Genomic DNA, 24,863 nt, shown 5'->3' on the forward strand with positions numbered 1-24,863 from the left:
TCGATATGCACGTGTATCAGTGATTTGAGGGAGTCTTAAACAAATTTCTATTTTGAAGCTTATTTAAATAACTTTCCTCGGTACTTGATTTATTGTGTGTCATTGCCTCTCTTATGTGATGAACAGAATTTTGTGTGTGTGTGTTAAAAAAAACATACACATAAATTCGTGGCAAAACTATACCGATTAGGCAAAGTGCCAATTAACATCGCAGCTCTCATGTCTAGTATAAAACATCAAACACTGCTTAGTTCTATTTAACGAAACATTAATTAACAAGAGTAATGCTAATTTGTAAAACACATTGGACACAGACGCGCTATTTTAGGCTACCTTTGAAGTTTGATCTGAGTACGAAGGTTCGTATAGATTAGAGTGAACAATTTTGATCATTATTTTCTGTATGGCTCCTGGCCACATCCTTGTGGGTTAGAAAAACAAGCGTTGTGGATGCCGCTCAGTGTATCTACCAAAGGTAGATTGAAAGGGTTTTTCATAAAACGTTCGAGATATTCTGAACATGTGATTGTTTTTAGCTCAGTTGCGTCGTCATGATATATATTGTGAGACGCATTTCGTAAACTATATTTCACGACACATATGGCAACGATGTGCGCATTCCGTGATTTTAAGTATTGTATTTAATACCTTAGTTCAAAAGAACCATTACGATTCAGCTTTTAAGACTGCGACGCAAAGTTTTACCACTCAAGGGAACTTTAGGCGACCTTGCTCACTTCCTGACAAGCTGTCATTTCAGGTGAACAAATGGATGTTGAGTCTTATAAACACGACTTTTTTGTGTTAATCTATATCTGTTTTTCAGTGTTGCATCAAAATTAAAAAGCGCAATTTTTCATGTTTTGTATCTGAAAATAAAAGTGGATTGTACAAAGGATAAGAAAGAAACCTATATAGCTATAGTCGTTTCACGGCGGGAAGACCTCCTATTGCCTCAGGCTCTAAGCAATGCGGAAAATATATTCTCACTTTAGCGGTTAAAAACGGTCCGAACCGGTTTGAACTACAATGTTTGCTCCTCGGAACTGCACCGGAATGGAACCAAAAGCCGTGTGCCCGAACCCGAACCGAACCGATAAAAGTTTGGGTTCGGCACTCTGATTCAGCGAATTATTGTTGCCTTAGCGGGTGCTTCTCCACATCAAGGGTCAAACAGTGGGAAAGCACCCTCTTTAGGACGTAACATGTGTTTATTTTTTCCTCAAGCGCGTGAAGGAGCGTTTCACTGCATGCGCTCTTGGCGCTGACTTCGCTACAGCAGCATCCATGTACAGGGTGCGGCCGTAAGGATCAACACGTTTGGCACGCCATGTAAATTCGAATTTCAAACGTAAAAACTTGAAATTTGGCACGCGAACGTAATTTCGCAACAAGTTGTACGTCTATATTTCTTAGAGCTCAAACTCAAGCACGGCCACCATTTCGGTGGCCGTGCATTTTATGTGCCCCATTCCGGATCTTCGTCCCCTGCACACTGCACACTGGTTTACGAGCTTGCTCCCAGTTGGTCATTGTTCATATATTTCGTTCAAATTACTTATTATCGCGATTATCTTTTTTATCGCACACCTCCACTATTGGTTCTTAACGTCTTTGCCTTCAGCAAGCCAGCCGGGAGAGCTTATAAACCAGTGTGCAGACGACAAACAGGCTGGTATAAGACAAAAAAAAACGGCCTCCATTTTTGTTTTATTTTCAATATTTCACTAGCTGCGACTTCAGCTCTAGAAACATAGACATCAAATTTCTTGCGAGACTACATTCCCGTGCCCAATTCCAGGTATGTACACATGTTTGCAAGTACGGCCTCAGGGTGGTGGCCGTCTTGCTCGTTTGGAGTTGTGCTTGGGCACGTCATAATCCGATTACGACGCCTAGCTAAAGCGCGAGACACATGGACGGCAGGTTCGTCCGATCCGACAGTCCGAACGCCACTCCGAATTGCCGCACGCGACAGTTTGAGACACACGCTTCCGACCTTGCATGCGACAGGACGATCCGTTCGGCTCCGCCCAGGCAAGCACTCCAGCAGAGATCCGCGTTCCTATACAGGGCAGATCTCTCGCCCCAGATTGACGGTTCAGCTCAGACGAGCGGAAAAGGAGGTTGTTTTTGCTAGCGTATGCATTTTTTGCTGGGGCCATCTTTCTCGAATGGGTCAGCGGGATTCACGCGTCCGACCCAGGTCAGTCGTCCCGTTTTCTTGTTCGTCCCGCCAGACCCAGTACGTCATCATGACGCTCCCGCTAGCTGTGGTAACATTGGCTGAGCGCTTCCGACAGTCCGTCTGCCGTGCGAAACTATCTGGCACGTCGGACGCACTCCGGATCGCCGATCCGACGTCTGAAGGCCGTACTTGCAAACAGGTATACGTTTAGAAATCGAATTTTGCAAGGCGTGCCAAATACGTCGGGGTCCATGCCGCCGAACTCTGTTGTTACCGGAGCTTTTTGTTTGTTTGTTTGTTTCTTTCTTTCGCTGTGAGCGTTTATTTTCGGCATTGGGTATTACAAAGAATGGCATCCCCCTAAACAAAGGGACCTTGGGGTACTCTACGTCCAACTGATACGATGTGGCTGGTGTATACCGTAGTAGTAAACTCAGCACACACCAGCTTTCCTCATGGCGAACTCTACAAGGGCGAATGCAACGGCCTCTGTGAGCGACGGCGCGAAGACCGTGACAGCCCTCCACGGGAGGAGTTGGCATACACCAAGTGTGCGTTGTCACGTGGCTCGCTCCAACACCGAGTTTTCTGGGGCACTAGCTATCGCTCTTTGCCGGGACACATGTTGAAACAAAGTAGAGACTTGCAGTTTCTACTCTGTTTCACCCTCGTTTATCCCTTTACAGCATGAGAACAATATTGGACTGCAAATTAATAACAACAGGTTAGATGCAAAATTCTGTGTAGGAAAGTACTAAAAGTACCATTCATTGTACTTAAAGTACCATTTCAAGTAGGTTTAGAAAACGTGTACTTTACTTGAAGCACATTCTATGAGTATGCAGTGCTCAACGAAACGAAATGAACCAGCGGAGCGCGTGGCCTCGCGTACCTGCTGCGACATCTGCAGGGAACAGCCGCGCAATCTGGTGTCGCGAGTCACACATGCGGGTCGGTGAGCCAAAGAGTCAGCAGTTCTTCGCCCTCAGAGCGCAACCCCCGATGGGTGATTACTTCAAAGCATGTATCTCAAACTTAATCGCTTTTTTTTTTATCATCGCGTGACACTCGCAATTTATATCTGTCGTTCAAATATATATACTGTAAAACCCTTAACGTTCGCGAGCCCTCAATTTTCGCTAATTTCGCGAATTGAAGAATTCGCGAAATTTAAGGGCGCGCGAAAATTTCGGTCCTTAAGATTTTCAATGCAGGCGTCTGGAATTCGCGAAATTTAGTGGTCGCGATTATGTCATCTGTGACCGATTCGCGAAAAATAGGGGCCGCGAAAATAAAGGGTTTTACAGTATATATATATATATATATATTTACACAGGGTGTTTCAGAGAACTCAGGCCAAATCGCTCCTGCGAAAACTACTCATCGCAACAAAAAAAAAAAAAAAAAAAAACTTGTGTCGTTTTGGTCCCGGGCCAGGGGCCCATTTAAAAAAAATTATTGAAGTACGGGATAATTAAGTTGTTAGTTATTTTTGCATAATTAACTTTTTTAATATTGTGTTTAAGGGCATGGTTTAAATTAAAAAATTGCTCAGCATCGTCGAAAAAACAGTAAATCAACAAATTGCAGAATGATAGAAGGCACGCGCATCATTTTACGGCTTTCTGAAAAACCGCACAAATTCGCCGGGTTCTTAAGTTTCGGTTTACTCTCGGAGCGCATCTTAGCCCCGGCGGCACCGCGCCCCGTGGAGAGATAGTGCAACCAGCCTCTGCTGCGTCGCGCGATCGACAGCGCAGCAGAGGTTGGTTGCACTATCTCTCCACGGGGCGTGGTACCACCGGGGCCGATATGCGCTCCGATAGCAAACTGAAACTTAAAAACCCGGCGAATTTGTGCGGTCTTTCAGAAAGCAGTAAAATGCTTCGCGTGTCTTCTATCATTCTGCAATTTGTTGATTTAGTGTTTTTTCATGATGCTGAGCGATTTTCTAATTGAAACCATGCCCTTAAAGGGATACTTCAACAAAATTTGAAATATTCCCGTCCTGTTCAAAAATAGGTTGAATATGATCCACAATATCCGTAAATGACAATCGCACGTTTGTATCTTAAGCCGGGTGGCTGTATTTTTCGTTATAAACGGCCCACTCTGGCAAGCGCTCGGAGAATACCCAGCGAAGACCACGTGACATCCAACGCAATCGTGACGTAGATCGTCTCAGGACGAGCAAAGCTACGGCGAGGCTGACGTCGAGAAAACGGCCTAGTCGTTACAGCCACCGAAGCGGCTGCTTTTGTACGAATTTTGAGTGACGGGTTAATCTTCTGTAATCTTGGAGGGGGACAATAGCGACTTCTGCGAGTCGGGAAGAGGAGAATTCCTCCTGCCCCTCTTCTCTCGTCGTGACCGAAGGCGAGACAACCTCCGTCACTAGCTGTCAAGGTTCCTAGACCGGCATTACAAGCAAGGCGTTAGCGACATCCACCAGGTGCTCTTTGCTAATCGTTTAATTCGTTTTGAAGTTCCTTTTCGTGACTTTTTAACAAGATATTGGTATGTTCGATGTGATGGTGCTTTTTTGAACACATATAGACCAAAAAATGAGCTCAATACTAAAAAAGTTAATTACTCAAAAATAATTAACATGTTAATAATCCCAGACTTTAATAATTTTCCTAAAAGGGCCCCTGGCCCAGGACCATAACGAAAAAAGCATTTTTTCGTTGCGATAAGTAGTTTTCGGAGGAGCGATTTGACCTGAATTCTCTTTAACTGCTACTATACACATCGGGGTAGGGCCACGCACCCTCGCCCCTAGGCTGACTTCCAGGCGGCGCAGCCTGTACCACGAGCCACGTGCTCCTCTGTTCGTATTTCATTTTTCACTCATAGTACTTTACCCGATTGCAAAATTCCTGCCAGCTATCATCATCATGTCATTCGGAGCCGCCATATTATAAGTTTTTTGCCATCTCCCATCTGTGGACGAGGCACGTCTGCATTCAGATCGGTTTATCTGATAATAGGAGAATATATTTACACATTCAGTGGGTTGCTATATAGTTTCGGTACAACGAATAGAAGAAAAACGACCACCAGACTGCAAATAAAAAAAATTGTCAGCAACGATGATGCGACTCATCATCGAAACGCTTCAGCGACTCGTCACTGAAGTGGTGAACTGACCCATTCAGGCAGGTGAACGCTCTTCATTGAAAATGCTGTGCGAAGAGATTGGACTGGACTGTCAGCACGTGATCACTTTATATTTACGACTCTGATTTCGCCGGAATCAATGTTTCTCGGCCGAAACTGTCTAGACGTACAGGCACCTCCCGATATGGCAGAAACCTGATAATTGGTCATAAGTAAACTACATGGCGCTTCTTTGTGTATATAGTCTATAACTACGATTACGGGTTCTCGTAGATTACTTTTCATGAAATTCGGAAAGTGTACTTTGGTATTTATTTATAGCTGGAAATTCTGGAGAGTTTATTATTGTTAAATTCACAATTCTCCGAAATTCTAAACTTGATTTTACTATGCATCACTTGTTTTTGTTGTTGTTTTTCAAAATTCAAAATTCAAATAGTTTTTAGACAAAAACATACACTAAGTTAATAAAAACTCACCGGCATCGAAATATATTTCTGCAGCGGCATTTGGTAATGGCACCCTTGCGATGTGAAGTACTAACTGCCCGCAACAAAACTTGCAAAGAAATGTTGCTTCAATAAACACCAATACTTTGCAATAGCCAAACACCTGAACGTCGTCGTTGGGAAGCATAAACGCTTAAGCTGTCCTTCTATGAAGTTCACAGGTCGCTTCACTGTAATAAAAATACAACCCATCCTCTAGGAAGCACAAATAGTATGACCCCAACTGGAAACCAGAGCAGTGACTTTTGTCGTGGCCCAGAAATGCATTGACCCGTTGCACTGTACATATCCTGAGGAGACAAACAGGAAAATTGTTTTCTTTTTTTCGAAAACCCCAAGATGACAAAAAAAAAATGAAGTGTTTCTTTTTCAGGATTGCTAACTTTGTGCTCAGCACATTTCATTTGTAATATAGTGTTCTTCTTGCTTTTCATTTTGCGGCTGGGACCTCAAAATTTTGAGTTTTTCAAACAAACCCGGATGAAAAAACATTTTATCGGCAAGTGGTTTTTTTTTTTTTTTTTAGTCTTTTAGGATTTATCCGAAAACACGGAATTTTATTTATGACTTTATTTACATGAAGTTTGACGGCGGAACTGGGGAAAGTTGCAATGTGCAGCGTTGTTGCAATGTGCAGTCTTCGAACTCCTAAAATGGTCAGCTGCATCCGAGCGTGCAGGAAATTGACGCAACTCAACATACACATAAACAAGCAACTATTCAAAGAACGGATAAAAATCGCTTCTCCGGAAAGTGAAACTGAAAATGATCGAAATCACTGGGCCCGATTGTTCGGCAGGCATCACTGCCACAGGTCACCGCTCATGTCTCGTAACATACGCTCATGTCCGCAGGCGACTGTTCTGGAACCGGGTGAGCCGCCAGGTGTACCGCGAGAACGAGATCCTCCGGCAGCCCACTCTCGCGCTCACACTCATCCAGATCGCCCACAAGGGCTACAGGGGATTCCTGCAGGGAGACATGGGCGCCAAGTTCCTGCTGGACCTCAGACAGCTTGGTGCGCGCCTACTGTTTCCGCGTGTCTGCTTCGCTGCGGTCGGCGTGATGGCTCAAGAAACGATCCAAACAACTTGAGCAGCACGCTGGCATGTTTTCTATGTTAGGGATACAAGTAGTCTCAGAGTTTTCGGTATAGGTATACCAATAAACCGCTAACAGCAATAAATTAGGATCTCCTTTTCGGCTCTATTATTTTGTAACCGCATTTTTTTTTTTTTTTTTTTGCAAGAATAAATCCTGAATTTAAGTCACACAAAGAAAAGGGCTAAACTGCGTACACTGAGGGTCCGCATTTCGATGTGTTACTCGGAAGCACAATGTACCCTGAACGAACTGGGCCCGTGCTGTGTGTGCGACGTCACGTGACGCCATCATGTCATGTGACGTCACGGTGTCAACAAAGTGTCACAAGTGTCACGTGACATCGCGGTGGCACATGACGTTACGATGTCACGTGACATCACGGTGTCGCATGAGGTCACGAGATGTCAGAGCCCTTGGTAATGGTGCTTCATGACGATCCTTCGTGATGGTCCTTCGTGACGCTTCTTCGTCGCAGTTCTTTCAGGCGGCTTTCTCATAGAATTCGGCTGATAAAACGCATTCTGCATTAAAATGTGAAGTCTGGTTGACGGCGCAGGCGCACTTGTGTCCCGGGGCGACCTTGCCCAGTACCGCGCCCTGTGGAAGGTTCCCGTGCGGAGCGTTCCCCTGGGCGGCGTCACGGTGTACGCGCCCCCGCCCCCGGGGGCCGGGTCCCTGCTGGCCTTCATGCTGTCCACCATGGACATGTTCCGGTCCTCCAAAGGAGACCTGATGGACGAGGGCGCGCTCACCTACCACCGCCTCGTGGAGACCTTCAAGTTCACCCTGCCCTTCAGGGAGGACCTTGGCGACGACCAGTTCGAAGACGTCGGAGACGTGAGCAACGGCTCGGGGCTCTTCGTTCCGTGTAGATGCCACGGGATGAACAGCAGCTAGTCCGCTGCAGAAAGTGCCTACCGTATAAAATAAAACAACGCAAAAAAACGAGACAAGAAACAAGGAATGTACAGACACAGCGCCTTCCTTGTCTCTTGTGTCTCGTTTTTGTTTTCCCGCTGTTTTATTTTGCAAGACATTCAGTCAAGTCGCTTAACTTTCTGCCTTGTTGAGGTACCTAGCTCTTGGCTATGGCACCTGGAACGCGCTTCCGATTGCTGTATTTCATGCTTGCTCATTGGGGGTTTCTCAATTTCCGTTTGATGAAGCCACACTTGTGTCATGTGGTGTGCCTTGATTTGAGACTGTTTCTATAGCTGCTCCATCGGGGTATCGTGATTTATGGGCCGAGTTTTCTTCGTGAGCTGCAAAAAGGAAGCGCAAACGTCGATACTGTGTGCGAGCGTCTCCAATCCCCCTCCAAAAGTCATCCTCTTCACCACGCGACACGCACGCATACGCACAAGCATTCAATCTGCGCAGGTGTTCGCCATCAAATTGCCAACGTTTTTTATTTGAGTTGCTCCCTCTCTTAAATATGGGCTGTCTTTCATCACGCTGTAGCCTACCGCGATCCAGGCGGTGCGCAGTAACGGAGGTAGATATGGTGCAGAGACCTCTTCTCTTTTAAGTCGCTTTACAGCGTGACCCTTTACGGAAGCTTCATCAGCAGCCAGGAGCTGGGACGGTGCATCGACAACAACACTTGCGTTTCCTCCTCTTTTTGTTTCTTTTTTAGCCGGAATCTTTTGGATGAACCACCAGGATCGTGACATGCGATATGACACTCCCCACTTTTAGTGCCTGCGTGGTATAAAGTGCTGAACACTGAAGTTGAAGACGCGTACCAGGCGCAGTACTCATGGCTATAAGAGGTTTCACTGACACGCACGCTGCAATAAAACGAAACTCGTTTTACCAGCACGGTCTACAGCGAAGGCTACGGGAGCTTGTCAAAGTGCTGTAGACTTAACCTCTAAATAAGTCGGAGATTGCGTTCTTAGCATCCCCGCGGAATGACCGTTCTCTGCCGTGTAATAACAAGATAATCGAGCGCGTCTAGTGCATGATAAGGTCGCTTACAACGGTACGGCCCAAAAACGCGACCTGCACAGGAACTGTTCAATATCTCCTCGCCTATGGTATATTTGCTATGAGAATAAATGTTCCGAGTTCTGGTAGTCACTGTGCAAATTATCTCTTTAAGCGAAACCATTTCTCACAGCATTCAGCCTTTCGTGTGTTCTGCTGGCAAGTAGACGCGCAGGCATCTTCGTACTCCATCTTGCAGGTTGTGTGCAGAGCTCGAAGCTACTGGCGCGAGAGCGCCACTCTGTGTGGTGTTTTTTTCAGGAGTACTTGCGCCAGTAGATCACTGTTCTAAAGACTAAAGCCACGCGTTTGTGCCTTTGCCTCGTACAGCACTGCAGAGAATAAAGAGCGGAATCGTTCGTAAACATACAGAGCTTGTAACGGATCACAATGACGATGGTACAAAGCTTGCAACGGATCATGATGACTAGTATACACGAACTCAACTCTGTGACGTCATGGCGGGGTGGTGGCGCGTCGGGCGCACTTCCGGTCTGGGGCTGTGGGCAGAATTCCCCATGCCAGACGTGTGTTCCAGCATTGTTTTGAAAGGAACCAGACAAAAACCTGCCTTCTCGTCAAAACGCCGCGACTGTGGCCTTACCAAGAGTCGAGAAATGTTTGAAGGTCCGCTTTCACGTGCTCGGTTCGTCCGAGAATCCGGATATGTGTCGTGAAAAGGGAAAAGCAGACGCCGTCGGACAACGACTGCTTGGGCGGGAAGCACTTTGGGTTGAATTCATGAATACTTGTGGTCATCAGATTTATTTGTTTTGTTCCAACATGAACGTCAGAAAACCGTCAAGTTGCGCGGACCACCTGCGGACTACGTTCAGTGCGTCTTAAGTTCAAACGGCCTCCTGATCGTTCGAACTGTCGTCTGCTTTTTCAAATGTTTCTGCTTGTCGTCTGATCTCTTAGACGCCGGCCCGCAGACCAAATGTTGGCCCGGTACTTCCGATAAGAAGTAAGTGCAGGCTTCAAAAGGCTAGAGTTTGAATGTTGGTAAGCAGGCTCGATGTAAACAGTAGATACAAGGAGATGTTGATCATTGTTACCAGTGACTTGTTATGCCTAATTCACTTGGTCCGAATCAGCTTGCGATTTTCATTATCGAAGTCGACCATCTCAGCTACGGTTCCCGTTTTTGCAGCCCGAGAGGCATCGCAACTGAAAATTGCGAGCGAAACCGCATCATGGAAATCAGGCTTCAGCGTACATACTGCGGCGTCCACGCGGAATGAATCGCCCCATGTCACATTATCACGCGAAGTTTTGCGGTGTAACGAGCCTCGGTAATTTCGCTGACGCCGCTCAGGTAGTTAGGCATCGCCAGGAAGACGTAGAATCAACAATTCGAACGCGAAAAAGGGCAAGGGGACTCACACTGACGACGACAACATCGCATTTCGGTGGTTTGTTTATGGGCGACGGCGAGCTTCTTGCCCACACCCCCATCGCGCATGCGCGGCGCCTGTGGCGTCCGCTAGGGGCGCTCCGGTTTGTCGCATACTCTCGCATCAGGGAGATCAATTAGAGGGAGATGATGCGATACAATATATAGGAGCAGTGATGGAGGAGAAATTTCGGGAACGGGTACATGTGGAAGATAGGAGAACCGAAGGAAGTAGCAGTCCAGTTTGTGACATCGCGGATTTTGGACAAAGAGAATGGGAAAAGGCGGAACGAAGAGTCCCTAGTGGCACGTCGACAGGCACAGATGGTATCCCTATCAAGCTGGTGAAGAATTTGGGTCCTAAATCTAAGGCAAAACTAAGGGAGGTAGTGAGTACCATGATAACAAAAGGAAATATTCCAGATGAATGGAGGCTTAGTAGGATGAGTATGATATATGAGGGAAAGGGAGATAAATCTGATATTAGGAATTATCGTCCTATAACCGTGACACCGGTTATTTACAGGTTGGTAATGCAGATTATGAAGAACAGACTGGAGGAATGGGTAGATTGCGAGGGCATACTGGGCGAGTTACAGAACGGGTTTCGAAAACAAAGAAGGTTGGAGGACAATTTATTTTCTCTAACACAGTGTATAGAAATAGCGCAAAAAGAAAACAGACAGCTCTGGCTGGCATTTCTGGATATCAAGGGTGCCTATGACAATGTGAACCAAAGAAACCTGTGGAACATAATGGAGAACTTAAACCTAGATGAAGGACTAACAGCACTATTAAGGAACATTTACAAAGATAACAAGGTGATTATAACATGGGAAGGAAAGGCGACAGGGAAGATAGAGATAAGACGAGGCCTTAGGCAGGGATGCCCGTTATCGCCTTTGCTGTTTATGTTGTATCTGAGAGGATTGGAGGATAGACTAGAGAAGAGTGGGCTTGGGTTCAACCTTTCTTACAGTAAGCTAGGCCAAAAAATTCAGCAATCCTTACCGGGATTGATGTATGCGGATGATATTGTACTAATGGCTAACAACAGGACATAGTTGCAGGAATTAATGAGCATCTGTGGTAGGGAAGGAGAGGAATTAGGTTTAAAATTCAGTAGCGAAAAATCGGCAGTCATGATTTTTAACGAGGATGAAGTTGAGAGGCTGAAGATACAGAATATTACAGTTGAGAGAGCTAGTAAATACAAGTATCTAGGAGTATGGATAAGTGCTGGTGCAGAATATCTCAGAGACCATGAAAAGTATATTATAGGTAAGGGCAACAGAAATGCAGCTGTAATAAAAAATAGAGCACTTTGGAATAACAACAGGTATGAGGTGGTGAGAGAGATTTGGAAAGGGGTCATGGTGCCTGGCTTGACTTTTGGAAACGCAGTGCTATGCATGAAATCCGAAGTGCATGCGAGACTAGAAATAAAACAGCGCGGAGTAGGTAGGCTGGCTTTGGGGGCACATTGCAAAACGCCAAACCAGGGAGTACAAGGAGACATGGGATGGGCATCATTTGAGAGCAGGGAAGCGGTGAGCAAGGTAGAATTTGAGGATAGGTTGAGGCAAATGGACGGGGAGCAATGGGCACGAAAGGTTTTCAGCTATTTATACATGAGGAGTGTAGACACAACGTGGAGACAGCGCACTAGGAAAGTTTTTGGGCTATAGCGAAGATACGGAAGAGCAAGTCTCAGTTCAGAAGAAAGTTAAGGCCACAGAAAGAGATCGGTGGCTAGAGGGAATGCAGACAAAGACGGCTCTGGAAAGCTATAAATTAAACAAAAGAGTTATTGCCAAAAAAAGCATTTATGACAATTCTAGGGGAAGCTCATTGCTGTTTGAGGCAAGAACGGGTGTTCTGCGAACCAGAACATACAGAGTGAAGTACCAGGAAATTGATGCAGTGTGCACTGCTTGTGGAGAGGAGGACGAGACGGCTGAGCTCTTGATACTCTACTGTAAAGGGCTTCACCCTATGCCTACCGAAGACAACATAGATTTAATAAAGTCATTGGGTTTTAGAGACAGCGAAGGGAGAGTGGATTTCAAGACTGTAGAGATTACCAAGCAAAGATTAAGTGAATGGTGGCAGAAATCGAGAGAAAACTAGGTATTTTCTTATTCACTGATGGCAAGGGGGTTTCATAGCCTCACTTTCTTTGCACTGCGGAGTGAATATAGATTTCACATTTAAATATTCTAAGCGTGAATGGTAAAACAAAAAGGCTAGGTGGCGTAAGCTACCGCCCGATCCAAAGGGCTCAACCGTATTCATCCATCCATCCATCCAATGGCATGAGTTGGTGTATAGAGCTTGCAACGGATCATGACGATAAAGGTACAGAGCCTTCAACGGATCATGATAACAGTAATACAGGGCATGCAACGTATGATAATGACATAGGTACAGAGCTTGAAACGGACCATGATGACAGTGGTACAAAGCTTGCAACGGATCACGATGGCGCTGGTTTGCAGACGATGCGCAACATGGCTTCTCGCGGCCAAGCCCTGAAGGTCAACGGGCGCATTGCGGACTCGTCGACCTACTCGGACGCCATCTTCTACGTGTTCGACATGCAGCTGGTGCGTCGCTCGTTCAGCAGCCTCTCGGAGAGGGCTCACATTGCCCGCTACACCCGGGGGGCCACCGCACACAGTCGCAGCCACGTCCGCTACGGGACGCCCACCAAGAGCGCGTGAGTCCCCTGTCAACACTACCTGCAATAACCAAGGCCCGGGAACGACCTCCTCTTCCTCTATGGAACGTCATAACAGTGGGATGGCGCCAACTCAGCAGTCGGAGCTGAGCCCGATACCGAGCGTCCTTCGACGCGTTGATTGGACGCGAGGCCGAGCCGAACGCTGTCGCAGCGCTCGTGTCCAATCTGCGTCTTCGCTCGATCTCACTGGGATGACCGCAATATTCTAGCGTGCAGGCTTCGATTATTCTACAAGTGGTGTTGCCCCTGTGCGCCGAGAGGAAACAATGAGTTGAAGCTGCGTGGAACGCGTGTATGTCGTAACGCTGGCCTTTGAGAAGTGACAAAACTGCGTATTTTCCTCATTGGTTAGGGAGATTTATACCTTGTGATACAGCGAAGACTTTGAAAAATCACTAAAGGAGTGTGGTTGAAAAAACAATTTAAGGGAACAAATTGCCAGCAACGGCAGACGTCAAGGATTACATAAATCATATTAATTATCTAAATAATTATTATAATTTACTAAATTATTTTTAATTTGTAGAAATAAACATTTGGTCCCAATTAAAAACTTGCTGAGCATCACCTAAAACCACTAAATCGATTTGTTTTAGAAAAATAGAAGGCACATACAGCATCTTACGGCTTTCCGAGAAAACGTTTAATTTGGACGCGTGTTTAGCTTTTGGTTTCCTATAATCATAGCCTCCTCTATACTCACAAAGCCTGGCAGTTCGACGACGGAGCCACAGAGAGCCAGGTCGCAGATTTGGAGCGCGATGACCTGGTAGCACAAAGCATCAAAGAGCCATTGCTCGGGGAACCTGGACGTCAGCGCACACCTTTTGCAGCGGCGAGGACCCGAAACACACTTGTTCGCTCGGGAGAAGTGTGTTTCGGCGTCTTGCCGCAACGGGGTATTTATTATCTAATCGAGTGCGCATGTGCCAAAAAAAAAAAACTGCGTGGTATTTTTAATGGTACATATAAAACATACCTCTCAAGTAAAAGTAATAGTCAACTTATGTAAAACTTATTTTGACAAAATCACGAAAATGTTTGGACGGCCTTCGCTATCAATGTTATAAAAAAAAAAAAAAACAGTATAACCTTTAGGGCATTTTTTTTTCTATTTTTACAATAATAATTTGGGTATAAAGAAAGCTATTTCTATGTTTAACTCCTTACCGAAGTTCGATCGGTATGCTGAAAATTTAAAGGAGCAACTTCATCACTTAGCTGTATCTCGCGTGAGATAAATATGCACCCAATAACCACCCTCACAAAAAAAAAAGAACACGAAAACACACAAAAAAATAACTGTGGTAAAATATAATGTTTTTTTTAGGTGAGTGGTATAATATTAGGCTGTGAAAGAATTAAACATAGAGGGACAGACCACGGAAAGCGCTGTGCTGCCGTGCTCTGTCGTTAAGTTTTAGACAATATAATAAACCACTCTGCACTAGTGAAGCACTACAGTTAGTTTTTCAATACGAATTAACGCCTCTTTTGTTCGCTTAAACTATCAAAACTAAGTTGTTTCAGAACCTTCGCATAGAGATCCCGAAAACGCCGTGTAAACAAAATATTTGTTTGCTGCCGTCGGGAGAAAAGCAAAAAGGGCGACCAGAAAGTTTAAACAATCCACAAACTAATTCTTACAAGATATGTTTGCCAGAGGAAAAATGCGATGACTTTTTTGTGTGTGCTTGTAATGAGTCTGTTTAGATAAAACCACAAACTGATATTAAATGCACATTCAAATTATCGTTTTAAGTCGCGGCATAAAAGAAACCAACCTTATAATTATGATTTTTCGTTGTACTCAAGACATTGTATGCTGAGAGTTTTGTTTTTTGGGCTTCGAGAAATCAGTTGCGTTCCTCGATTGACCAGGGTCACTGCAAAGCGGGGTGTGAAGAGGACCCTGGACGTGAGGCACGGTTCCGGTAATGCGGTCTTCGTGGCTCCCAATGGAGACGCCATCGCCTTCTCCGCCAGCATCGGCATGCTGTAAGAGCCACAGAAACAGAAGAGAAAAGAAGAAGGAAAAAAAAGCACTACGATTTCGTTATTATGGCATGTTAAGATAACACAGAAATCCAAAAGAAGTGCTTCTAAGAAAGCTTAGTGTGCCGTGATACCTCCAGCGAATCATCGGTAGTCTCGTGTACGGTGCATCAATGTGGGCACACCAGTCTTCGGGTCAAATCGAATATTTTGGAAGAGGAGGGATCATAAAAGCGGATATGTTACGAAGATACGAGAGGTCAGGTACTTAGATCCTATTCTTCCCTGCCGGCGCGTCTTCTGGAGCGAGCGAAATTCTCGTACCGAATCAAAAACGTTAATGAACTTTAAAGAAAAAAAAAATCCAGTTTCACAGGTGCTGGTGGCAGGCCCGCACCGCTGGGTGGTCTTCGTGTCACAGGGAGTAGATTGCGCTATCGTGGCACGCTATCATTCGGGATGATTCATCTTTGCAACTCTGCGGGAGTACAAGACTTTAGCGAGTGTTTTCTTTTTCTCTGTGAACGTTTGTGCAAGTCGTTTTGGAGTAGAGCAAACGCTACGACCCCCTGGAGCTAATCAGAACGACGGAGGCGTAGCACGTGACAGTCCTTACCAGAGCTACAGGGGCGAGAGCGACCCCCAAGTAGTTAGACAATAGGGGAAGGGAGAACTTCCCTCCTACGCGAACCCTCTTTTGAGTGTCCCAGACGTCGCTCTCGTTCTGCTGAGAGATTAGCCCGTCACTCAAACTTCGTACAAAAATGGCTTTCCTCTCTCCCACCCGTGGCTTCGACAGCTCTGATCGCGACTGGAAGAGAATAATCACGTGCCTCCCTCCGACGCACTGATTGGCTCAGAGGGACGGTATATCCTTCGCCGTTTGCCAAGCCACGGTGAGACGGAGCATAGCGGTGTACTCATCTCCCGAGATGAATAAGGGTTTCCGCCCAGAATGACAAGAAGGTGTCATTCTGGCTCCCAGAATGACACCTCCTTGTTCGTCGGCGATTGCTCGGTCCGGGCTGCAGACTGGGCTCCCGCGAGGCGTCTTCTTCGACGGGACTGGTGCTGAACAACGCCTTGCACTCGTTCACGGCCCGGGACCCCAACCGCTACCTGGGCCACGCGGGCGTGTCCCTGAACCACCCGCGGCCGGGCAAGAGGCCCCTCTCGCCGCTGGCACCCTGCGTCGTGCTCGATGGGGACCGGAACCTGATGGCCGCCGTCGCCGCCTCGGAGCTCTTCCAGGTGCCCCAGTATTCGGCCACGGTGAGCAATGCCCCGTTTCTTTCTATCGACACACAACGTACTATCGAGGACAACTTCTGAGACAGTCCTTCGTGCTTCTTCGGGGTAGGCTTTGAAAGAGCTGTGGTTCGATCTAGGGATGGAACGCAAAGTTAATTAATGTTCCATACTTTGAACTTTCTTGAGAAATTGAAAGATAATGAAGCTTGTTGGGAACACAGGCGTACAAACAGGACGGATCGGATGTTTTAACTTATTTCGCCCACGGGGGTACGCGTCAGGCACGTAGCGATTCCGAGTCAAGAGGTCCAACGAGTCAAAAGATCCAACGCGTCAAAAGATCCATTATTGGATCTTCTGACTCGTTGGACCTTTTGACTCGTTGGACCTCTTGACTCGCCGTGGACCTTTTGACTCGTTGGACCTCTTGACTCGTTGGACCTCTTGACCCACATTGGCTCTTTTGACTCGTGTCGGGCGAGTCAAAAGATCCATTATTGGACCTTTTAACTTGTTGGACCTCTTGACTTCCTGTCCGATAACGGGGAAAAGAGGGGGGGGGGGGGGGGGAGGTGAAGGGCTTCGAAGAAAGTTGGAACAAAAACAGCAGGAAAAGAAAGAAAAGCCAAACAACGATGAATGGCGGCTTTTGGGTGGCTAGGAGGGGGTGACGGTCACTGCACTGCAACGAGTTGGGATCCCGCGAATAATAACAAAGCAAAAAAAAATGATGATGGGAGAAGATGATGCAGTGACCTCGGGAACGACAGGTTTTGGCATCCTAAATCGGTGGCCACGTCACGGCGTTGTGCGTTTTCCATTTCAATCGGCTGGTGATCAACGTAATCTCTTCGTGCTGTATGCTTGACTACCGCAGGAATTTCCCAAAAATTTTGCGCGCTGTACTAGCTTGAAAGTCACTACACAAATGCACACGCGCACACTAAAAGTGCAAAGCCGTGAGGCACTTTGCGATTGATTGGACTAGACGGTAATAGCATACACAAAAAAGTCGACGCACGCCATGAACCTGTTTTGTTTTCACCATTGCTTAATGGGTCCTGTCAGCTCGTAGCGTCGGCTGCACTGTAGCTTTAGTAGAACGTAGTCTAAACGTGGTCGATAATATTTTTTTTATAATTTCGAATTGAGGTGCAAGAAATGCGGTGCAATGGTGGTGCAAGAAAAAATATCCACTTGATGAATCAGACATTATCATAAACATACTACATATTTTTAGTGGCGTGCGTGCAGACATGTATGGCTACTGCGTGATGCACGTTAGACCACAGGCTTGTAGTGGTACTGCATTGTCAACATTTTTCGTCTACAACGTAAACCAGTGTCGCCGCTCCTCAAAAGCAAACCGACCTGACACTGAATAAACACAAACCTCAAATATATTTTTCGTGATTGCGTGTTATGCAACAGCGTCTTTGTGTGTCACCATATTTAATTCTGACGTAGCCAGGATAGAGGAAATACGACTTTTTTTTTTTTTTTAATTAGCGTTCTATCAACATTTCTTCTGTTATTTATTTTTTTTTTTTTTTTGAAAATTAGCCTTCTATCGGAATTATTTATTTTATTTTCGTCGGGCAACGTCTAACGTGTTACACGATGTTAAAATATTTTAGAAAATTTATTCTGCTAGTGAAGGGCTGATTGACCGCATGCGCATAAGCCATCACATGATACTTCAGTTTAGTGAGCGTATTTCACTCACTTGAGTCAACGCTCGATTCTTAGATTCGCAGGTGAGCTTTTCTCAGCAACGGACAGTTTGGCGGTGAGCTTTTCTCCGATGAGCTTTTCTCCAGTGAGCTTATCTCCGGTGAGCTTTTCTCCGGTGAGGTCTGCTCCGCCGCCCCGCTGGTGGCACAGCGGCACATCTTTGATAAACCGTTATTATCTACCCGACAGTCTACTTATCTTGAAAATGGTGCCTATTGACAACATCTACTGAATAGACTTATTGCTCAATTACCCAAGCATCAAGGGGAATGCACGGAATGGTGTTCCAGGCGCCGCACGTGCTGTCGTCTGCAGCAGTAACTGTTCTAAAGCAAAAACCTAAAACAAATGGTATCTTGCACGCGCGTTCGTCAACGCCTTATTTTGGTTATTTACTTCGAATCTTTTATACGGGGAAGGCGTGCGCGCGCGGCGTTGCGAGCGTAGAGTTTTTGGTTACGCACACGAAAAATCCACAAAACCCTGGCCATAAAAAGCTTCGCTTAAAAAGCTCGCCGTTTACTATCTCTCCGGACATAATAAGGTCACCGATTTTTAGGTCCTGGATAACTTTGTTTACAAACATCGCCACTCAGTTCGTTTTTTCGCCTGCCTTTTTTGTTTAGATGTTGGCAATTTGTCTATTGTCAGCTTGCTAGCCCCCTAATTATTCGTGACTCCAGGAAAATCGAAGTCACCCCAAGACAAAGGTGACGCGTTTTGAAAGCAGCTATCGCGGTTGTATGCTCGTTCTGCTTCGTCTTCGATGACGATATTGCTGTAGCAGCCGGGCTAGTGGTGCTTCCGCGACGATGAAAATGAAGCATCTAGGCGCGAACACACAGAACGAGACACCACGAGCAGCGAGATTCGGCGACCGAGCGGCCCGGCGGCTACATCGAGCGATGCCCAGGACAGTTTCATTTCTTTTGTAAATATCGTACTGTAGCAGCCGAGCTAGTGGTGCTTCCTTGCTTTAGGGGCAAAAAGTCACGGTTCAGCGAAACTACAACAAAATGAGGAGAATCCCCTCCGGCCCTGCCCTAGCCGCGGAGAAATCGCGAAGGGGACTAATCCCCTTTCCTCCTGCAACCGCTTGTGCCGGCCAAGAAAATACGCGCGTGACGTGAACTGAGCATTCCTACGCACCACAAAGTAGTTCACAAAAATAATTTCTTTTAAAATAACTGTTTTGGGCGTAAAAACTGCACAATGTTCCAGATGTGTACTGCTGAAAATGATTTGCAACTAAAGGAATCAAACCTCTGAAGTTTATGTTTCTATTAATATATGTAAATGCATGTGGTTTGGGGAAAACATGTATATCCGCTGGCAACACGGCTGCAGCGCCCGGTTTTTCTGTGATTTCGTTCCCGTAATCGCCGAATCATGTGCTTCGCTGCTTTCCTCATCGATGGTCGAATCGCTTCAAAACGCCCTTCGTAAAGGCACGTTTGGGCGTCAGGCGCGAGAAGTCGCGCTGAATGCCTACTTTCAAATTCGGCAGGAGGCTCCGGCCGCGTTGTACCGCGAATGCGTTGTAAACAAGCAAAGCGTCCGGGCCACAACAATTCAGATACGCGGCGAGATCAGGGCACCCCTTTACCTGCCGATCACATTGAACGCCGAGAAGCTGGTGGAAAGGACTGCGCCTCGAGCCCTGGTATATCCAAACAATACAAGGAAACGTCAACGGCCGGGTCATCGGGGGGACCTTGCAACGTGTACTCACAACTCGAAACTATGCCGAACAGGTGGAAAGCTCGGACACAAATGCCAGCGGCCAGCGGCCAGCCTACGTACTGACATCCCCTGTGACTAAGTTTCAGAACGTGAAAGGGCACTTTTTAAACCGTCGCAGACGATACAGTTGGTACACCCGTAGCAGACGAAATACTCGGCGAGAGCGGGCGGCGCGGCGCGGCCGACCGGCGGCGCAGCGGAGTGATACAAAAGTGCAGGCGAGATCGCGTGACCTATTGCAGGCGTGTGATTGGCTCCGGCCACACGTAGCTTTGGCTGCGCTCGGACGGAAGCTGAAACGAGTTGAATAAGTACGTGCTCAATTTGAGGGTACATTTTTTTTTAATGTTGTCGTGAAAACGTGAACAGACGCGTCAAAAAACTCATATTCTTGACTTTTGTCACGCAAAGTTTTAGTGGCGCATCTACCCGAATCGAAGAAAAGCGCTCCCTCCCCACTCCCCAAAGCCAGCGACACAAAACCGGTCTCCGGGTAACCCCTTCAGGCCCGTTTTCCGGCCGCCAACAGGGAAACGGTGCGAAGTTCAGCGGCGCGTCAAACTTAAATCTGTCTCACTTTTTTTTTTTTTTTCAACAAATACTACGGCACTTAGTAAAAAAAATGTTTTCTGATCTTTAATGTTCAACGTCTCCTTGCACTAGGGGAAAACTGGTGAGGAGCTTTTCGCGACCCCCTTGCAATATGGCGCGGCAGTTCTCGAGTAATTGGCCCTCTTGACCCGCATTGGATCATTTGACTCGCGTCTGCCGAGTCAAGAGGTACATGTTGTACCTCTTGACTCGTAGTATTTGTTGAAAAAAAAAAAAAAAAAGTGAGACAGATTTAAGTTTGACGCGCCGCTGAACTTCGCACCGTTTCCCTGTTGGCGGCCGGAAAACGGGCCTGAAGGGGTTACCCGGAGATTCATTATTGGACCTTCTGACTCGTTGGGCCTTTTGACTCGCCGTGGATCTTTTGACTCGTTGGACCTCTTGACTCGTTGGACCTCTTGACTCGCCGTGGATCTTTTGACTCGATGGATCTCTTGACTCGTGGGACCTCTTGACCCACATTGGATCTTTTGACTCGTGTCTGGCGAGTCAAAAGATCCAACGAGTCAAAAGATCCATTATTGGACCTTTTGACTCGTTGGATCTTTTGACTCGATGGATCTCTTGACCAGAAGCGGCACGTAGCCAGGGGGGCGGCCCATGGGGCCCGCCCCCCCCCCCCCCCGAAATCTTCCGATTTTGCTGGGATCTCCTCTCGCCCCTCCCCCTCATACAGCACTTTGTCATTGGCGCCCCCCCCCCCCCCCCCCCCCCCCCCCCGAAACGAAATCCTGGCTACGTGCCTGGTACGCGCCGATATTGGGGTCCCGGTTTAAGTTGTAAAAAGGAGCTCCTGTGATATTTTGTGAGTAACTAATCTGCATGAAAAAAGGGTTCAATGCATTAATGGACAGACCCGTACTAGTAACCAAAATTGCAGGTCAGAGTAAAAATTTTCTCTCGAGGTTGGTCTGAGAGGCTGTGAGCCTCTACTGGCAACACTGGAAACGTGAGGTGAAATGATGTAGGGTAGTACAGCTTGTTCCCAAATGGTTACAAGAGGTGTGATGGTGTGTGAAGAAAGCCGGGGAAACTCACGCCAGCAAAACAAGAACAGAACTAGCAAAAAAACGCGCAATGTATTCTTTTTTAAGGAATGCGGGATTTTTTTATTCGTTTTGGGATGAACTACGTTTTTTGTTTTCGCAATAGCTATTTGAGTTTAGAGATAACGAAACAGTATGCCGGGAAGAGTACTGCCTAGGAATTCCAAAGATGTGTTCAGTCTGGGAACTCAAATGTACAGGAGCTTTCAACTGTTCGAGGGCGCCGTCGATAAATAAGGAGTTCAACTGAAGCAAGGTGTGTAGTTGGGTCAGTCGCTGCTTGATCAGAATAAATACAAAATACGAGGACATGTTCCTGGTGTGGACTTCTACGTGTCCTTGTGTCCTTGGTGCTGTTGTGGTTTTTTTTCGGGTTTAAATCAAATTAAATTAGTTTTAAACCAGCGGACGAATCGAAGCTTGAAAAACCAGAAACAAATCCAACTTTTTTTTTTTTAGGATGCATATTAATTTTTAGCCCATGATTTTGAATTGCAATGACACCACGCCCGCATGCAAGAGTCAGTTGACGTGCTTTAATTGAAAGACGAATTCAGTTTGTTTTACCAGAATTAAGAATGGTACTGCCTAATTGCGAGATCAGAGCTTAAACCAACCACTCCATTTGCTATTCAGCGCGTTTAAACACCGGACGCCGGCATTCGAACAGTAGGCGAAGACGTGCCTTGAGTCTCCCCACGGTCCTCCCTAGAGCCACTAAATGAGCTGCGCTTAGAGTATCGGCACTCCGTTCCCCGACATTGTTGTGGGCGCCGCCATATTGGGGCTTGTGCAGAGCAGACGCAATTGCGGATCGTCATGATTCAAAAGTGCGACTTCCTCAGCATTCGATTCGGTGTTAGGAAGCTCATGTAATATTGATTTTCTCTGTCGTGGACTGTTTATACATTTTTGGAGGACGGAAAAGCGTTTCCTGGGATTTCAGATAAAGCTTCAGATAACTGGCAACCATGATTTTAAGCCACAATATGGCCAAGTGTCGTTACTCTGGAGCGTATAGCTTATTTAGTGGCACTAGTCCTCCCGATCGGAACATGGCGTTCTGAGGTCCCCGCGCACTCCCGCCTCCTCCACTCGCTCGGTTTATCTCCGTGTAGTGACAGGCCATGCGTTTTCTTGACAAAATGTCGCAGATCCTGCTCGAGCTCCTCTTCATGAACAAGACTATGACGGACGCCATCAGCGCCCCCAAGGTCCGCTATCGCGCCAACGTCAAAGGGGTGCTCCACGACGTCGATCTGCCACGGGTGAGAACACCGACTACCTCGTGGATCACTGCCCTGATCGATCCCGCCCAGAAGACAGGGATTATGCCTTTCCTCCTCTAACGCCATTCACTACAGAGCCACTGACAGAATGAGAACGACAAGGCGTTTCTCTCAGATGCTCGGCTCGCGCTCGTTGCCTTCCGCTGTGCTTAGTCTGCGCGTGAACGTTCGAGGCTCGCGAGACAACGAAGGCTCGCTCTGGAGGTAAAACGACTGACAGACGACCCTGCCGTTCTCATGGTAGGAAGTTTTCGTCGATCGTTCCGCGATGACTCCGATAACGATACTCCGCCGACGCCTTTGAGCGTGCATCGTATCGTTATCGGAGGTATCGGGACGATTCGCTAAAACTCCCTAGTGCCAGTGATGTTTCGGCAGCGCCCTCGGCGTTTGTCACGCCATCCACACACGTGAGGCCATAATTAGGGAGTGTTCGTAGATGGTTTTCGCCGCCCCGCAACGCTCGCCGCAACCCGCCGCTACGATACCCGGAACTCTACAGTCAAGGCCATCGGCGCGCAGGCGCGGTATCGGCTTCTTCGTTGCGGAGGGCTTAGCAGAGGGGGAAACGCAGTCTATGAAAACTCCCTATAGGGGGTATTCACTGGACGCCATTTCTGAGGGTGATGTTTAGAGCGCTTGCTCAGAACGAACTCACAGTGATAGGCTGATGAGACGAGCAGTCTTGATGGTGCGGAATGCACCTTGTAAAAGAACTGCGGAAGCTCGCCGTCAGCACGCGCTCAGCAGTCGCGCACACAGCTATGGCCGCCAGTGAATACTCCCTATTATGACGTCTTGCTAGCGCGACAGATACCGAAGTTTGTTCGTTGACAAGACAAAATTTGTTTGCCGACCTGAAGAAAGTTCGGCCCATGTGCCAACAGACTGCTTACAAATAAGCCCGCGTTTACCGACACTAAGTGTGGGCATTGCGCATGCGCAGAAACAAGATCGGCAGAAGCGTCTCCGGATGCCAGACATGATGACAGCAGCGCCACAGCAGCTGCTTGAGCCACGCGTTGGTCTATACTACTATATATTTTGTGACCCTCAAGCGCGAACAACGTATCTAAAAAGATGCATCTACATTTTGATATAAATTGTCCCTGTCCTCCCACCATCTTTTGCAACAAAACGTTATAAAACGACGGAGGAACGCTTCTCTTTCCTTCCAGTCAATGGTCCTGGAGCTGCAGAAAAAGGGCCACCGCATGTTCCTCATGGACGACAAGATCACCAACGCCGTCGGCGTGTCCGTTGACGACGACGGCAACCTGTATCCGGGTGTCAACGAGCGCGTGGGCGGATACTTGAATGGCCAATGAGCCCCGGGCAGGAAGGGACCCCGTGGATGCAGACACGATCGTCCCACCCTTCCCTGTGTACATATACCTCGCGCGACACAGGCACCTTCGCCACAATACTCCAGTGCGAGCAAACAAGGGGACAGCTGCACTGTATGCCCATTTGTACAGTAGAAAAGTAATTCAGTGTTTCAATTAATAATGTGTGTAATGGAATCCATTCCAAGTTTATTTTCCTCAAAGAATCATAAACTCGCCGTCATAAATGTCTACTGAAGCGAGCATACACTGCGGTATGCGCACGTGCAACCAGGTTTGTTGCTATGGCTGGGTGCGAGGACACCCATTTTCTTAAATGTTTTGCTATGTACCTTTTTTTTTCATTTTTCTTTCATTGAAAATGCAAAAATTGAAGTGAGTCAAATCTATTCTAACCGGAATATTTATGTTTCTCGTACATTTATTCAAATGAGTTTCCACTATGCGAGCGCGAAGGATTCAATTGCCAATGCATATCTTGAAAGAAAAATAAAACGCATCGCAGTTGCGCAATAAAGGTATTTGTAATACATTACAAGCACCAGTGATTGTGCGATTTCATTACAACCCTTCGGCTTAGCATACAATATATTACTTGCGTTCCCAATTAATGAAAATATCAGCAGGGATTACTTTTAGGAACCATTCCAGATAGCTTCTTTTCTCAAAAGCGTGCGTATTCGAGCAGCTACTCTCTTGATTTGCAAGAGCAGTTGAGCAAAAAATAAATCATGCATTTTATGTTTTACTTGGGCGAGTGCTCGTTTAAACCCACAAGATTTGGCCTTATATTGGCGA

General features: G+C 46.8%; 1 protein-coding gene across 1 annotated transcript in view; it reads left to right on the plus strand.

The window, feature by feature from the left end:
* Nucleotides 1-24,047, plus strand: part of LOC121047629 (scoloptoxin SSD14-like) — a 74,311-nt gene extending 50,264 nt beyond the window's left edge. Inside the window, exons 3-9 of the mRNA XM_040503029.1 lie at nucleotides 6,672-6,835; nucleotides 7,478-7,758; nucleotides 12,805-13,025; nucleotides 14,931-15,047; nucleotides 16,076-16,316; nucleotides 22,585-22,698; nucleotides 23,898-24,047. Of these exons, the coding sequence (XP_040358963.1) occupies nucleotides 6,672-6,835; nucleotides 7,478-7,758; nucleotides 12,805-13,025; nucleotides 14,931-15,047; nucleotides 16,076-16,316; nucleotides 22,585-22,698; nucleotides 23,898-24,047 (1,288 nt within the window). The remainder of the gene's footprint in view (nucleotides 1-6,671; nucleotides 6,836-7,477; nucleotides 7,759-12,804; nucleotides 13,026-14,930; nucleotides 15,048-16,075; nucleotides 16,317-22,584; nucleotides 22,699-23,897) is intronic.
* The last annotated feature ends 816 nt before the right edge of the window (nucleotides 24,048-24,863 follow it).

Source organism: Ixodes scapularis, unplaced genomic scaffold (assembly GCF_016920785.2).
Source record: "Ixodes scapularis isolate PalLabHiFi unplaced genomic scaffold, ASM1692078v2 PGA_scaffold1__304_contigs__length_218370807, whole genome shotgun sequence".
NCBI lineage: Eukaryota > Metazoa > Arthropoda > Arachnida > Ixodida > Ixodidae > Ixodes > Ixodes scapularis.